General features: G+C 51.0%; 1 protein-coding gene across 5 annotated transcripts in view; it reads right to left on the bottom strand.

Moving 5' to 3' along the window:
- Prkar1b (protein kinase cAMP-dependent type I regulatory subunit beta) overlaps positions 1–14064 on the bottom strand; it is a 138066-nt gene that overhangs the window by 11603 nt on the left and 112399 nt on the right. For all 5 annotated transcript variants that reach the window (XM_075974945.1, XM_075974923.1, XM_075974937.1 and 2 more), the window contains exons 8-9: positions 11902–11962; positions 7061–7182 (exon numbers count right to left, since the gene is read on the bottom strand). In XM_075974945.1, coding sequence (XP_075831060.1) covers positions 7061–7182; positions 11902–11962 — 183 coding nt within the window. The remainder of the gene's footprint in view (positions 1–7060; positions 7183–11901; positions 11963–14064) is intronic.

The following is a 14064-nucleotide window of genomic DNA, read 5'->3' as shown; positions in this document are numbered from 1 at the left end:
CCTGCGGGAGTCCATACCACCAAACTGTCCTTGTAGATACGGTTCAAATGTAAACTCCTTGTGATTTATATTTTAACCACTGGAATGCCAAGTTTATGTGCCCAACATCAGTTCACCCCATCCATGGTTTTGCACAGGCCCTCGGGTTCCTACCCTCACCTTCACATCCCCTTACCTGGCAGGGCCCAAACCCATCGCGCTGGACAAGCCCTCAACTTCTGCTGTCTCTGCCCTGACTGGACCCAGCCGATTTCCTGGGGGTTCGGAGATCACACTGTGCTCTCGACAGCCATCTTTCATCAGCAGCCCTTGAGCTGAGTCCCAGATAGCATTAGAGCTATGGATAAGCAGTGGCCAGCGCACGAGAGTCTCCTTGGCCAGACCCACTGGTCCCTTCTCCACTGCGCTAGATATGAGCCCAGCCCAGTCCTGCTTCCTGGTGGTCCAAGGCCCATATGGAGGGCAGCAGAGGGGCTGAAGGGTTGTGAGGGCAGCTATGGGCTGCAATGGTTCAAGGCTTATCCAGACTGGCTGGTGCATCTGTTTGGGTTTCCCAGCAAAACATCTGTCCTCATAGGAATTGCTTCTGCACAGTGTTTAAGGCGCCTCCGTGGAGCCAGGAGACTCAGCTGGGTAATCCCTGACCATGGAAGCCAGCAGATACATTCCACATGTATCTCACTGGGGACACGTGTGACTGGCAGGGCAAAGATGATGGGAAATTGGATTCCAGTGTCTGCAGGGGAAGCCTGGGATGTGGGGGCTGCTGGGTCTCTGGAGAAGCTGGAAGAATGGGAACAATATGCCTCTGATACTGGTTTGGGAAGGAATGTTCTACTTTTTTTCCTCCTTCTCCTTCATTGAGACGAGGTCTCCTGTAGCGCAGACTAGCCTCAAACTGGACGCCTAGCCAAGAACAACCTTGAACTTTTAATCCTGCCGACGGCACCTCCGAAGTGCTGGGATTACAGGCGTGTGTCCTCACACCCAGTTTATGCAGTGATAAGGACAGAACGCAGAGCTTTGTGTGTGTTAGGCAAGCATTTTACCACTTGAGCACATTCCCCGCCCTCACATTAGCTTCTCCTTTGAGACAGGGTCGCAGTCTTGGCCAGCAGCCTGCTGCAGAGGCTCAGAGTCTCATCGGAATTCTCTGGAACCAAACGATAGGGTGTGTGCGTCTGGAGGGTCAGATTGTCCATTGTGAGCCAGTATGGCGTGGCCATCTCGGTCAGAGAGGAGGTTCCCCTGCTCCCTTCCCTGTGAGCTGGAGCACCCAACATCCCAGCCACCAGGAAATGGAGCTGTGATGGACCCAGGATGGAGTCATGGCAAATAAGCCCTAGGAGGATTTTTTTTCCCACATCGAGCGAAAGGGAAGACGGAGCCCCGCTGACTCAAAGTGACCATGTTTACTTCCCATGAGAAAGACATGGATGAGCATCCCTGGTCCTCCTTGGTGGGCTATGCTCTTAGGAGCTTCCCTGGTCCACTGGGTGGGGTCTGAGCACTGGGCATTCATGATTACCAAGTGGTCCAGGCATGGTGAAGCCAGACTTCCTGGGGAATCCTGACAGCTCATCCCAGTGGCTCCACCCAACAAGTTGGAAACCACTGGTGAATGAGATCACCCTGTGCCAGACACACAGGGTAAGAGCAACGCCCCCACTCGAGAAAGCCCCCACACCTTGGAATTAACAGGCACAGGCAAGTTATGAGCCCTGTTTGGCTCTTGGGAGTTCCTTCCAGTTCAGCCCAGAGGCAAATTCACAGTATTGCCAACTGTGCCTCCCAAATCCCCATGACATAGCAGTTCTCCTGGGTTGGGGGTTGAGGAGATCCTGCTCACATGGCCTTAAGGCAGAAGAACAGAGCTGCATCTCCTCTATGGATGGATGTTCCCCAAGCCCAGACCGGGTTAGGACAGGGCAATTAGCTGACAGCCACGCTCAGCGTGTCTCCCAAGACAGGGGCAAATATAAGGCTTTTAGGTTTCAAATGGCTGGTTGGGAGCACCCCCCGGAGCTGTGACTGTGGCCTGGGATCCCAAGTCACTGGATGCCCCCTGTTGACTTGTGAGAAGAGTGTAGATCATCCAGGCAACATGCAACATAATGTGCATGGTACATGCACCCAACAATGCAATCTTACAACAGACACTTCTAACCTCGTGTGTTCCCATGCCAGACGCGCCCAGCAACAGGTACATCAAACACCAGAGCCAGCGAACGATCTTTGAGAGTCCTTGCCAAGGGCCCTCTGTGCAACCTCTCTACCACGGGGTCCAGTCTCAGCAGATGCCCAATCCCCTGCCTGCCCTCCTCTTCCTCATCTTCTGGTGGGTTCCCCCCCCCCTCAGGACAATAGACTGTCACCTGGAAAGAACTTCTCGCCTTTCTCCCTACCTTGCTTCTACCCCAATCCCTTGTTCAATTTATTCTACACAGGCAATCCAATATGATTTCTTGACAAGAATCCAATGTGATTTCTTGACAAGAATTCGAATGACCACCTAAACCCAGAATAAAACAACCTGAAAGGCCCTAGCTAGCAGGGCTCCAACAACTGCCCAAGTCCCAGAATCCTCTGCAGTCCTTCTGCCTAGCCACTCCCACCCCAGACCCCAGACCTAAGACTCTACTCCCCAAATCCAGTTACTGTCTGTATCTCTGAGATGTCCTGAACTGAAGAAATACAGTGTCCTTTCCAAACGTCCTTCCCACGTGTCCTTCTACAGTGTCTGCCTCGCTTAAAACCCCTCACAAGGTTGGCCTTGGTGCTTGCCTTGCCGACAGCCAAGGAAGCTGGCTCGAGAGAAATATCTGAGGCACGGGCTCCGCACATCTCCTGCAGGCCCCAAACCTTCTCCAGGCACTACTCCCAAAGAGAGGAGCATAGGAACCAACGGAATGACATGAAAAACAGTTCAAGGAGCCGTGAGAACAGCAGAGACAAAGAGTAAGGACAGTGAGTTTGAGGCATAAATACACTGCATGGAGACACAGTGCCTGGTGTGTAGCAGTGGCCGGCACAGGTTCAGACTCAACGACCCTGAGCAGAGCAAACATGTCCCTCAGGGGCGCCAGGGTACAGTGCGTGTCTGGCCTTCTTCCTGCAGGTCTGCAAAGGTGCCCTCTCGGCCCCAACATGGAGGCAAGCACTCTGATGTCAGAGGCTGTGTTCCCAGGCCTGGGGGCAGCTGAGAGACGTGTTGTTTTATAGTCCCTTCAACACTGTGGACATTCATAAAATTAATTTGCTAAGCAAGGAGATAAATCCAATCCAATGTTCCCATGGCAACGACTTCCATGCTGCCCAATTTCAGTCTTGGGATTTTATGGGAAGCCATCCTTCCCGGTCCAGCTGCTTCCCTGGACGCTCAAGGCGCAGGAATGGGAGGTGGCAGCTTAAATTGAGGAATGCGAGTCTGGAATCTGAGCTGCTGGGAACTCACTTCTCCCACCCAGCTCCTGCCCGACTCCTCTCGGGTTTTCCTGGGGATAGCTGTGGAAGACCTTGGATCCAGATGAGGTCATCCTTGCCTCCAGGTTCTGGCAGGTCCGGTCCAGGCTCACAGTACCCCCCACTGGGAGGCCAGCCAGAGTCTGTGTCTTGCCAAACATAGGGGCAGACCCAGGAAAGGCTCTGTCCCATCTCAAGGGCTCCTGGCCCCAGGTACCCCACCCTAGGTTGCACAAGGAGAAGCAAAGCAGGAGGGTGATACAGCACGGGGGGCGGGGGGAGCTCAGCAAGCCGTGGGGCCCTTCACCACGGCTGGCCAGAGCCTTCCACCTTTGTGTTCTAGGGCCTGGCTCCCACCAGTGGGCGTGCCTACGGGAGGCACGCCCAGCTCCTGCCCTGTCTGCTGAGTGTTTTCTAGAAGCTCTGAGGATCAGGTGTCTGAGAGACTGGCAAACTTCCCCATCCAGCTCGGGGACAGCTGGTGTGAATATAGCAATGAGAAACAAGTTATGCGGCCTCAGAGACCCCCACGGAGCACAAAAGCTGGCCATCCAACTTCCTAATCTGCCAAAGTGACATTCTGTAGCTCTCAGAGATCTGAGGCTTAGGGATAGGTAGAGACCAACCCCCTCCCCCAGCAAACTGGGGATGGAGGACAAGGCTATAGATAGAGATGTGGGCTTCGCGTCCAGGTTTCCCAGGACTACGGTGTCCTCCTCGAGCTGACAAGGACACAATTTACACAACAACTTCAGGAAATCCACACCAGGAAAATGTGACAACCACAGAACGAGGCTGTGAGACAGAGGGGGCAGGGGCGGGGGCAGCCCAGGAGTGAAGGAAACAGGAGATTTCACGCCTCAAGGAGAGGAGCTCAGACATGGCAGCTGGGCGCGCCTGCCCACATCCCAGAGGGTTTGAGCCTGGATGCACATCTGGCTTAGATGTGGCCGCAGCCGCCCCCAAGCCATGTGAATAAGCTGTACTGTCCCCTGCGGCACATTCTGGTCCTAAGCGTCTCTGATCCCCGCGGACCTGGGGTCTGTGGGTTGACTTGCCAGATTCAGCCGATCACAGAGGAAGTAGTGGGGGGAAAGCCACGTTGCCAAGGAGACCACTTCAAACACATTTTATAAGGCTGCGAAAACTATACCTTTCCCTGGGGTTGGGTTACGTCTCGGAGGCCTAGACAATATGCTGTTCATGTGAACAAGGCCCAGCCTCTCTCTCGTCTCCACTCAATGGAGGGGGAAGCTGATTGATGTGAGGCCACCCTGGGAAGCAGTAGCCTTCTTGGAATCCTTTCTGCAATGAGGACATTGGGGACTTACAGAGAAGCAGGTTTCAGCCCAGCACCCCTGTCTGAGATTCCCCCAAGGTAACTGGCAGCCTGCACACTGTCCTCAAACAGCAGAGCCTCCTGGAAAAGCAGGGGCACCCTGAGGTCAAATCTCACACCTTCACTAGAGAGACAGGAAGAGAGAGGAGGGACACACGAAATACAGAAAGCACAGCAGGGTATGGGCAAACTGGTTTATAGAGTGAGACTCTATCTCAGAAAGCCAGAGAGAAGTTTGGGGGGGGGGAACAGCTCAGTCAGCCAAGTGTTTACTGGACAAACATGAGGACCCGAGTTTGATGCCAGCACCACATAAAAAGTTGGGGGAAGTAGCATATCCTTGTAAGCCCAGAATTGGGGGCATAGAGACAAGAGGGTCATCGGGACTGCCTGACTTCCCTCCTGCCACTGTTGTCACCCCCAATCCTCCTTCCTCAGTCTCCAGAGTAGTGGGATTACAGGTGTGTGTGATTACAGCACACCACTTTGGGCTCCGACAGGCACTCAGTACAGCACCACCACAAGACCACAGTCATAACCAAACACAGAAGGAGTCAGAACTGTGGGGAGGGGACAGGAGGCAACACTGGGGGCAAGGCTAGGGGCAGATGCCCTCATGCCAGGCTTGCTGGGAGTTCTGCATCCACTGGGGTATCAGCCGTCACTCTGGACCTTAGAGCCTGAACTGTGTTCTGCTGGATGATTGTCAGATAGATGTCTTTCTTTTGAAAATGGTCAGGGGTGGCGTCTTGGGCCTTGGGTCTGTGTGAAGCCAACTTTACCACCACCACCACTACCACACACACACACAGAGGTAGTAGTGCAAAGGTTATGGCTTTGGCCTGTATATAGGCCTGAGTCTTGGGAATTGAGATGTTGGGATGAAGGAAGTGGCCTCCTTCTAGTCCTGACTAGAACAGTCTTCTGTTTTGCTCATGGCTCTAGTGATCACTTCTTTTTACATTATTTATGTATGTGTGTGTGTGTGTATGTGTGCATGTGTGTGTATGCGAGTATGTTGCATGTGCATATATGTATGCAAGTATGCGTGCGTGTGCACGTGTGCACCCAAGTTTGTAGTGGATGTGCATGTGTGGATGTGCATGTGTGCATTCATGTGTGCATGTGCTCATGCATGTGTATGTGTGTGTGTGGTGTGTTCTCTACCATGTGGGTCCCAGGGACTGAACTCAGGTTTTCAGGCTTGGTAGCAAGTGTCTACCTGCTGGGCCACCTCACTGGCCATCTTCCTCTTTTTTTTTTTTTTTAAAGAAACATCTCAGAATGAGTCTCCTTCGCTGAAGGCAAGGAGGGCATCAGGAACATTATTCTCAGCATGACATGGACCCCAGACTTTCTGACATCTTTGGTGACTTAAGGTGGAGGCCAACACCCATTCAAGCAGGACTACATTCAGTCAGTCAGTCAGGGAAGGGGCAAGTCCCCACCATGTCACCTGCGAGCTCCCTGAGCTTATAGGTTCCTGTCAAGAGTGTCCTGAGCCTTACCCAGAGAAGGTTCCCAATGCCTCCAACATCGCATGCTAGGACAAAATTCCCAACCAAGGGACCTTAAGGAAGGATTAGTTTACAACACCCGACAATACTCTTGGGGGCAATGGGGACATTATTGGGAGGTCACTGGGGAAACGCCCCTGAAGATGGCATTGGGGGGCCCCAGCCCACTCTTGTTTCTCCCCCATAGAGTGAGCAGCTCTGCCCCACCATGAACTCCTACCCCTGGTTCAGCCTCAACGGCCCAAACTCAACAGAGCCAAGGGACCAAAGACAGAAATCCCCGAGACAAGCCCAAGTAACCTTTTCTCTTCCTACAACGCTGTCTTAGGTATTGCAATGGAAGCTGACTACTGCACAGAGATCCAGTGTACATGAAGCATCGTTCCCCCCATTGTATACATCGAAAACCAGGGCTCTGAGGTGGACTCCATCCACCCATCTAATAATCTCTTCCCATTGCACAAGCATGTGTGTGTGTGTGTGTGTGTGTGTGTGTGTGTGTGTGTTATGTAGTGCCATCACACCCGCCAACATTTTAAAGGAGATACTCCTTTTATCTCAACAGCAGACCATCCAGTGGCCAGGATGTGGACCATCGCCCAGGTCTCCCATGTGGAGAGTTGGGGGAGGAACTGTGAGGTGGCAGTGCTAGGTGAGGGCGTAGAGAGTACGCCAAAGCATCACGAGCCTCCACTCGGGCACCCCAGAGACCCGAGGCACCGACGGCCTGCACAGGACCCACCTCTGTGATGATGTAGAAGTCATCCCCGGGCTCCCCCTGAACAACGATTTTCTCTCCATCTTCAAACTGCACAGGCTCCAGGGCGTCAGCCACAGTCAAGCGTTCCCACTTCTCCAGGGACTCTGCAAGAAGACACAAGGGGTCAGAGGTCACACCCCACTACCATGGGGTCCTTGGATGTAGCCTCAGAAAGCCCAATCCTCAGACTCCTGATGGCGATCTGAGATGACGCTCTTTAGAGGAGACAATGCTGCAGTAGAAACCACAGAACACTGAAACCAGCTCTAACCCTTCAACACAGGGGCTGGCACCTCTTGCCATGAGGGTCTATCCGAGATGGACTCTGTAAGCTAGTGGTGGGAACACAGGTCTGCATCCCAACTACTCAGGAGGCTGAGGCAGGAGTATTACATTCGAGACACACCTAGGATAGTGAGTTTTAGGGCAATCTGTACAACTTAGTGAGACTTTGTCTCAAAATAAAAAGTAAAATGGAACTCAGCAGTAGAATCCCTGACTAGAATCCCCCAGTGAGGGGCTGGGGTGTGGCTCAGTGGTAGAGCACCTGCCTAGAATCCCCCAGAGAAGGGCTGGGGTGTGGCTCAGTGGTAGAACACCTGCCCAGAATCCCCCAGTGAGGGGTTAAATGGTAGAGCACCTGCCTAGAATCCTCCAGTAAGGGGTTGAGGTGTGGCTCATTGGTAGAGCACCTGCCTAGAATCCCCCAGTGAGGGGCTGGGGTGTGGCTCAGTGGTAGAGCACCTGCCTAGCATGTGCCAGATCCTGAATTGCATCCTCAATACAAAATAATAATAATGATGCAACACACATTTGACTCCTATTTAATTTTTTCATGGGAAATGCAGTTTGAAAATAGTCATCACTGGCTCCATAAGGTAAACAGCAGATACTGAAAATCGAGTCAATATTCACTTTAAGGAGAAATTACTTTCCAAAAAAGTAGGACTGAATTAATTAACTAATAATTTTTGCAAAGAATGGACTCACAGCCGGGTTCCACAACTACGTGTACTTTAGACGACTCACTAACACAAGTAGGGTGCCCCACTCAGCATCATCACCCTCAAAGCAGGACAAGGAAGGACTGGGAGCTGAGTTGATGTAGCAATCAATTGTTTTGTATGTCTTTTTATTCTTTCTCCTCTCTCTCCTCTCTCCTCCCTCTCTCTCTCTCTCTCTCTCTCTCTCTCTCTCTCTCTCTCTCTCTCTCTGTGTGTGTGTGTGTGTGTCTCTGTGTGTGTGTGCATGTGTGTGTATGTGTGTGATGCCTGTTCACAAAGTTGCACATGCATGTGGAGGTGGACCAAGGTTGATGCCAGGAATCGTCCTGCGTTGTTCTTCCACATTATTTATTGGGGCAGGGTCTCTCAATCAAATCTAGAGCTCACTGATATAATTAGTCTCTTGCTCACCAGCTTGCTCTGGGATCCCATCTCCGCCTCCAGAGACTTGAACTATAGGCAGGCTCCCACATTCAGCCAGCAGTGATGTGAATGCTGGGTTCCAAACTCGGGTCCTCATGCTTACACAGCAAGCATTTTAACTGCGGAGCGATCTCCCCAGATTCTTGATTGTTTCTGAGACGGGGTCTCTATATTCCAGGTTGGGCTTGAACTCACCGTGTGATGGTTAGTTTCAATTGTCAATTTAAATAATGAGAATACTCTGAGAAGAAAGTCTCAAGGAGGGATGGTCTAGATCAGGCTGGACCGTGTACATGTCTCTGGGGGATTGTCTTAATTCCTTAATGGATGTGGGAGGACCCAGCCTGAATGGGCGGCACCATTCCCTAGTTTGGGGTCTTTGACTGTGTAAGAGTAGAGGGGGCCAGCTGGACCCTAAGCATGCAAGCATTCATTCTCCCTCCGCCTTTGCTGTGGATGTCATGTGACCAGCTGCCTCAAGCCCCTGCCACGGGGACTTCTCCATGAGAAGCTCTACCCCAGACCCCGTTCTCCCCCAAGTTGCCTCTTGTCAGGGGGTTTTCATCACAGCAACAGAAACGAAACTAGGAACCCCAGCAATCAATCCTCCTGCCTCCGTTCCCTGAATGCTGGGTTTACGAGCATCACGACCAGCACTGTTGTTGTGACCCTCAGAAAGGACACACCTACCACTACATTGGGCAAAACAAAAACTTAACTCTGATGCTGAGTTTATCTTTAAAGGATTAGAGACTCAGCAGGCCGAGGCTGTCTTGCTCACACCTTCCATCCCTGAAACTGCCCATCCCCGGCCCCCAGATAGGAAGAAAGAAAAACCATAATAATATGGGAGTTTGCTGTGAGAAAACCATGGTCACCTTTTTAACTGTACCCCCTCCCCGCCCCCTCGCAGTGAAAGAAACCTTTCTGGCCTACGCTTAGACACTACATATGTAGGCCAGCTGCTAAAAATAAAAATTGAAAAAGGCATTCATTTTAGATCTAGGTTAGCAGGGAAATATCTCTTCCCTAAATCCCCTGCTCGTGCCCCCACACTGCAAAAGAGCCACGTCTCCATGAACCCCAGGCCACAGGGAACCCAGCTGTGCAGTGTAGGCAGGGAGTCTACTCCAGACACAGTAGTGGGTCTGCTTCTCTTTTTTCTTTTTCCTCTTTCTCTCCTTCTCACTTTCTCTCCTCCCCTCTCATTTATTGAGACACATCTCACAATGTAGCCTAGACTGACTTTAGAACTTTTATAATCCTCCTGCCTCAACTTTCCGACAGACGTATATTGCCACAGGTGACTTGCTGCGAGTTTTTTTAAAAACTATCTGACCAGACATATTAGCTCAGGCCTGTCATCTCAGCCCTTGGGAAATAGAGGCACAGGATCAGAGAATTTCAATATCAACCTTGACTATATAGTGAGTTCGAGGCAAGCTTGGGCTATGTTGTGGTTTGAATTGGAATGGCTCCCATAGGCTCAAAGATTTGAATGCTGGTCATTAGGGAGTGGCACTACTTGAAAGTGGCCCTGTTAGAGGAAGTGTGTCACTGGGGGTGGGCTTTAAGGCTTCAAAAGCCCTAGCCAGGCCCAGTGTCTCTCTCTTCCTACTCTCTTCAGATCCAGATGCTGAACTCTCTGCCACCATTTCCGCCAGCAGACTGCCATGCTACTTACTATGAGGACAATAGACTAAACCTCTGAAACTGTAAGCCAGCCCCAATTAAATGCTTTCCTTTATAAGAGTCATCATGGTCATGGTGTCTCTTCACAGTAATGTAGAAATACATATTGTCCATTGTGGAATAAGGTCACTTTCAGCAAAATTATAGAAACAGATGCAGAACGGGAATGTAGATATGAAAGACTGCAATAGAGGCTGTAGTTAGGATGCTACCTGTAGGTGAGCGGTGTGGCTCACCTGCCTAGAATCCCCCAGTGAGGGGCTGGGGTGTGGCTCAGTGGTAGAGCACCTGCCTAGAATCCCCCAGTGAGGGACTAGGGTTCAACAATAAAATGCTTGCCTAATATGTACAAGGCTTGGACTTCAGTAGCAGCAGCGCCTCCCTGCTCCCCATACATGTTTTAAGGATATGCTTTTCCCCCAATAGCATTTAAAATATGCAATATTCAAGGTTGGGAAACAAGACTTGCCAAAGCGTTATCTCCAAACATCATTAATCTTGGGTGAAAACTGAAATAGCTGTAAGGGAGACAGCCAGTATTTGGCCCCAGAATTTTAAAGGAAACAACACATCTGAGAACATTTAAACCGCGCACATACAGGTAGAGGCAGAAGCAGGGAGGGACCTGCAGTGACCCAGCTGGCCGGGAGTAGGATGGGGGTGGTAAGCGACTGCCTGTGGGGATAAATCTCTGCTGAGGCAAAGAGCAGGTCCTAAGTCGTGGCCTGCACACCCTGCCGCTGGGCTTGGTTCCCTGAGCCAGGCTGTTGCGAGTATCTCACGACAATGAATAAATGAGGATTACAGCAATTCATCAAGGGCAGGAAGGGAGGCGCCTTTGCAGCAGTAGGACAAAGTGTATGAAGAGCCTCTGTGTCCAAGAGGCACTGAGAGGGACAGGCGCCAAGCCGAGCCCTCCTTCGTATTCAGAACCAGTTTATCCCCATCTTTTCCTAAGGTCTCTGAGCGACTCAACTGTGCACATGAACCCAGGATGCAAGTACAACCCACAGCCGTCCACAGGCCACGGGGATGGAACACAAAGGTGGCCTTGGAAGGGCAGTGATGTCACCAAGAAGCCATGCTCAAGGTGAGCCAAAAGGAGGGGGAAGACACTTAGTGCAAGGTTCCAGCGATGAGAACAAAGAGCTCACTTTCAGTTCAGAATCATGGCGCTGGGATGATGGCACCAAAGACAGAAAGAGAGATAAGCAGACACAGTTTGGAAAAGATGGGGACATTGGCAGGATGACATTCATGCTCACAGGTAGCAAGGTATGTACATGCACCTGTATAAAGGTGCATCGCGAATGTGCACATATATGAACATGCAGTGTGTGTGTGTGTGCATAGGCATGAATGTGTGTACTATGAACGTGGACCACAAATGTGCATATATATATATATATATATATATATATATATATATGAATACATGCCACATTTATGTCTATGTGTGTACTTATGCATATGTGCAAGTATATGCGTATAGGTGAATGTGTGGTGTGTGTATGTGAGCATGTACTGCCACTCCTATGGGAGGCACGCACATGTGTCCGTGTTTGCATGTGAGTATGCATGTCCCAAACTTGCATAATGCTAAGCAGAGATGACCTATCAGCCATACGGGGAGAAGCAGCTGTGGGCTGTCTGCAGGCACTCACAGGAGGCTGCAGAGAGGCTATGAGCAGCAGGATCACTGACCTAGGATGGAGACTTTGCTGAGGAATTCCTCGTACATCTTGCGTTTCCTCAGCGTGCTTCCCTGTGGAAGAAAAAGCAGAACACAGAAGATGGGTCTCCAGTCTCAGTTGGCCTTTTGACACTTGCAGATTTCTCTCAGGGACTGATCTCTTCAGAGGAACCCCATTGAGCACGTCAGTGTGAGCCTGTATCTCTTATTTCCTGCTCTTCATCTCCTGTCTTCTGAAACCACTTCCAGCACCACCAGAAGAAACCCCAAGCGAGTCCAACCCTGTGCAAGGTACCCCAGTGCATGGACCCATGAGGTTTGAAGTTTCCAAAGGTGGACAAAGCTGTGCCTTCTCTGCTCTTCCCAGGCTAGACTCTAACCTGTAATCTTCCTGCCTCCGCACCCTGACTTGAATCACAAGGATGCTCCACTGAGACGCACCTTTACAAAGCCCCAGTGGACCTCCCAGCTCCCTCGGCCATCTATAGAACAATGGTGAGGGAGGCTCACACACCCTGCCTGGCCATTGACGAGCTGACACAGATGTCCTAGAGGAGCTTGCCCTGCTTTTCCATCGTAGCAGCTGGGGCTCTCTTGTTCCTGAGGTCAATACTAGTCTCTGGTACTACAGCCCTCCCTCTGTCTGCTCACAAAGATGTACACCGAAAGATGTCAGGGAAGGAGAGATGGATCCGACATGAGAGAGGACTGATGCATAAAGGTTTGCAAATGCCTGAAGTGCTCCCTAAAGCATGTCTTTAGAGGGGCACGGCCCAGCCTCTCCTAAGAGACTGGCAATCTCAGTCCTTACACGGGGTGGCGTTGATAGTATAGATGCTCGTCATGGGGCCTGATGCTAAGCTCTAAGCACATCAGCACGATCTGCAGCAGCCCTAAGGGGGGCAGGGAGCAGAAATGGAGAGACCAGCACATTGCATGCTCAGAGCAGAAGCTTCAGGAGTCAAGAAAAGCCAGAGTCACAGATTTTGCCCTTCTCTGGTCTAACAGGGACAAACCCTGTTCGGTGGCTCTGCTCTCCGGCAGCAGGTTCAGTCCGGTGTAAAAGAGGTTGGTGTCTCTGTCAACTTGGCTCACTGCGGGTGGCTCCATCGCACAGGAAATAAGGGTTGCAGCAGGAAACCCCTCCACACAGGGTATGGGGCAGCCCATGGACCTGAACTCAAAGCCATGAGCCAAAGTTAGTCAGTGTAGCTCTGCTAAGGGGGTGGTGGAGGACTCCCGGGAGAAGGACTGGACTGAAGACATGTGGCAATCAATGCTAGTCCCTGGAAAGCTATGACAAAAATATGAGCAGTGATGCAGTGAGGAGGAAGGGCCTTCGAGGCTCCAGGGCAAACCACAGTTTCCACAGGGTCAGAGCATGGGGTTCTCCCTAGCTGTGGACAAGGTCAACCTTTGTTTGCCTCGAGATGCTCATCTCCTGAGATCTCAGCATCCAGAACACAGACTAGGGGCTGACATGGGCTTCCCGCTTTCAGAAAGAATATGAAGCCTACTGCTTCCTGAGGCCCACACAATAGTGGAGGTGAAGGTATAAGGGTATGGATGCCCTCCCATGCCCTCCTAGGGCCTCACATGGCCAGGCTGAGTTTCTGAGGGGATGGACACTTCAGTGCAAAGGAACAGGGTAAATCTGGGTGTACTTTTCATGATACTAGACCTAGGGAAATGAGATGTTTCAATCCTTTGTTACGAGGACAGAGATTCAATATTTAAGTTGTTGTTGCTCCGCATGGTAATGGTGGTGATAGTGTTGTTGGCAGGGATGATGATAGTGATGATTGTATTGATAATAGTGACGATGGTTTTGATAATGATAATAATGATAATGATGGTGATGGTGGTGATGGCAGTGATGATGCTGATGGTGGCAATGATGATATTGATGATAGTCACAATGGTGGTGGTGATGGTGTTGATAGTGTTGTTGACAGTAATGATGATGGTGATGATGGTATTGATAATAGTGACGATGGTTTTGATAATAATGATGGTGTTGGTGATGATGGTTGGCAGTGACGATAATGTTGATGGTGGCAATGATGCTATTGATAGTCCCAATGGTGGTGGTGATGGTGGTGATGCCAGTGATGATGATGCTGATGATGAGGATGGTGATGAGGATGATGAGGAGGAGGAGGAGGATGGTGCTA

Source organism: Microtus pennsylvanicus, chromosome 1, assembly GCF_037038515.1.
Source record: "Microtus pennsylvanicus isolate mMicPen1 chromosome 1, mMicPen1.hap1, whole genome shotgun sequence".
In the NCBI taxonomy this organism is placed as follows: Eukaryota; Metazoa; Chordata; class Mammalia; order Rodentia; family Cricetidae; genus Microtus; species Microtus pennsylvanicus.
This window is presented reverse-complemented; position numbering and strand designations above follow the sequence as displayed.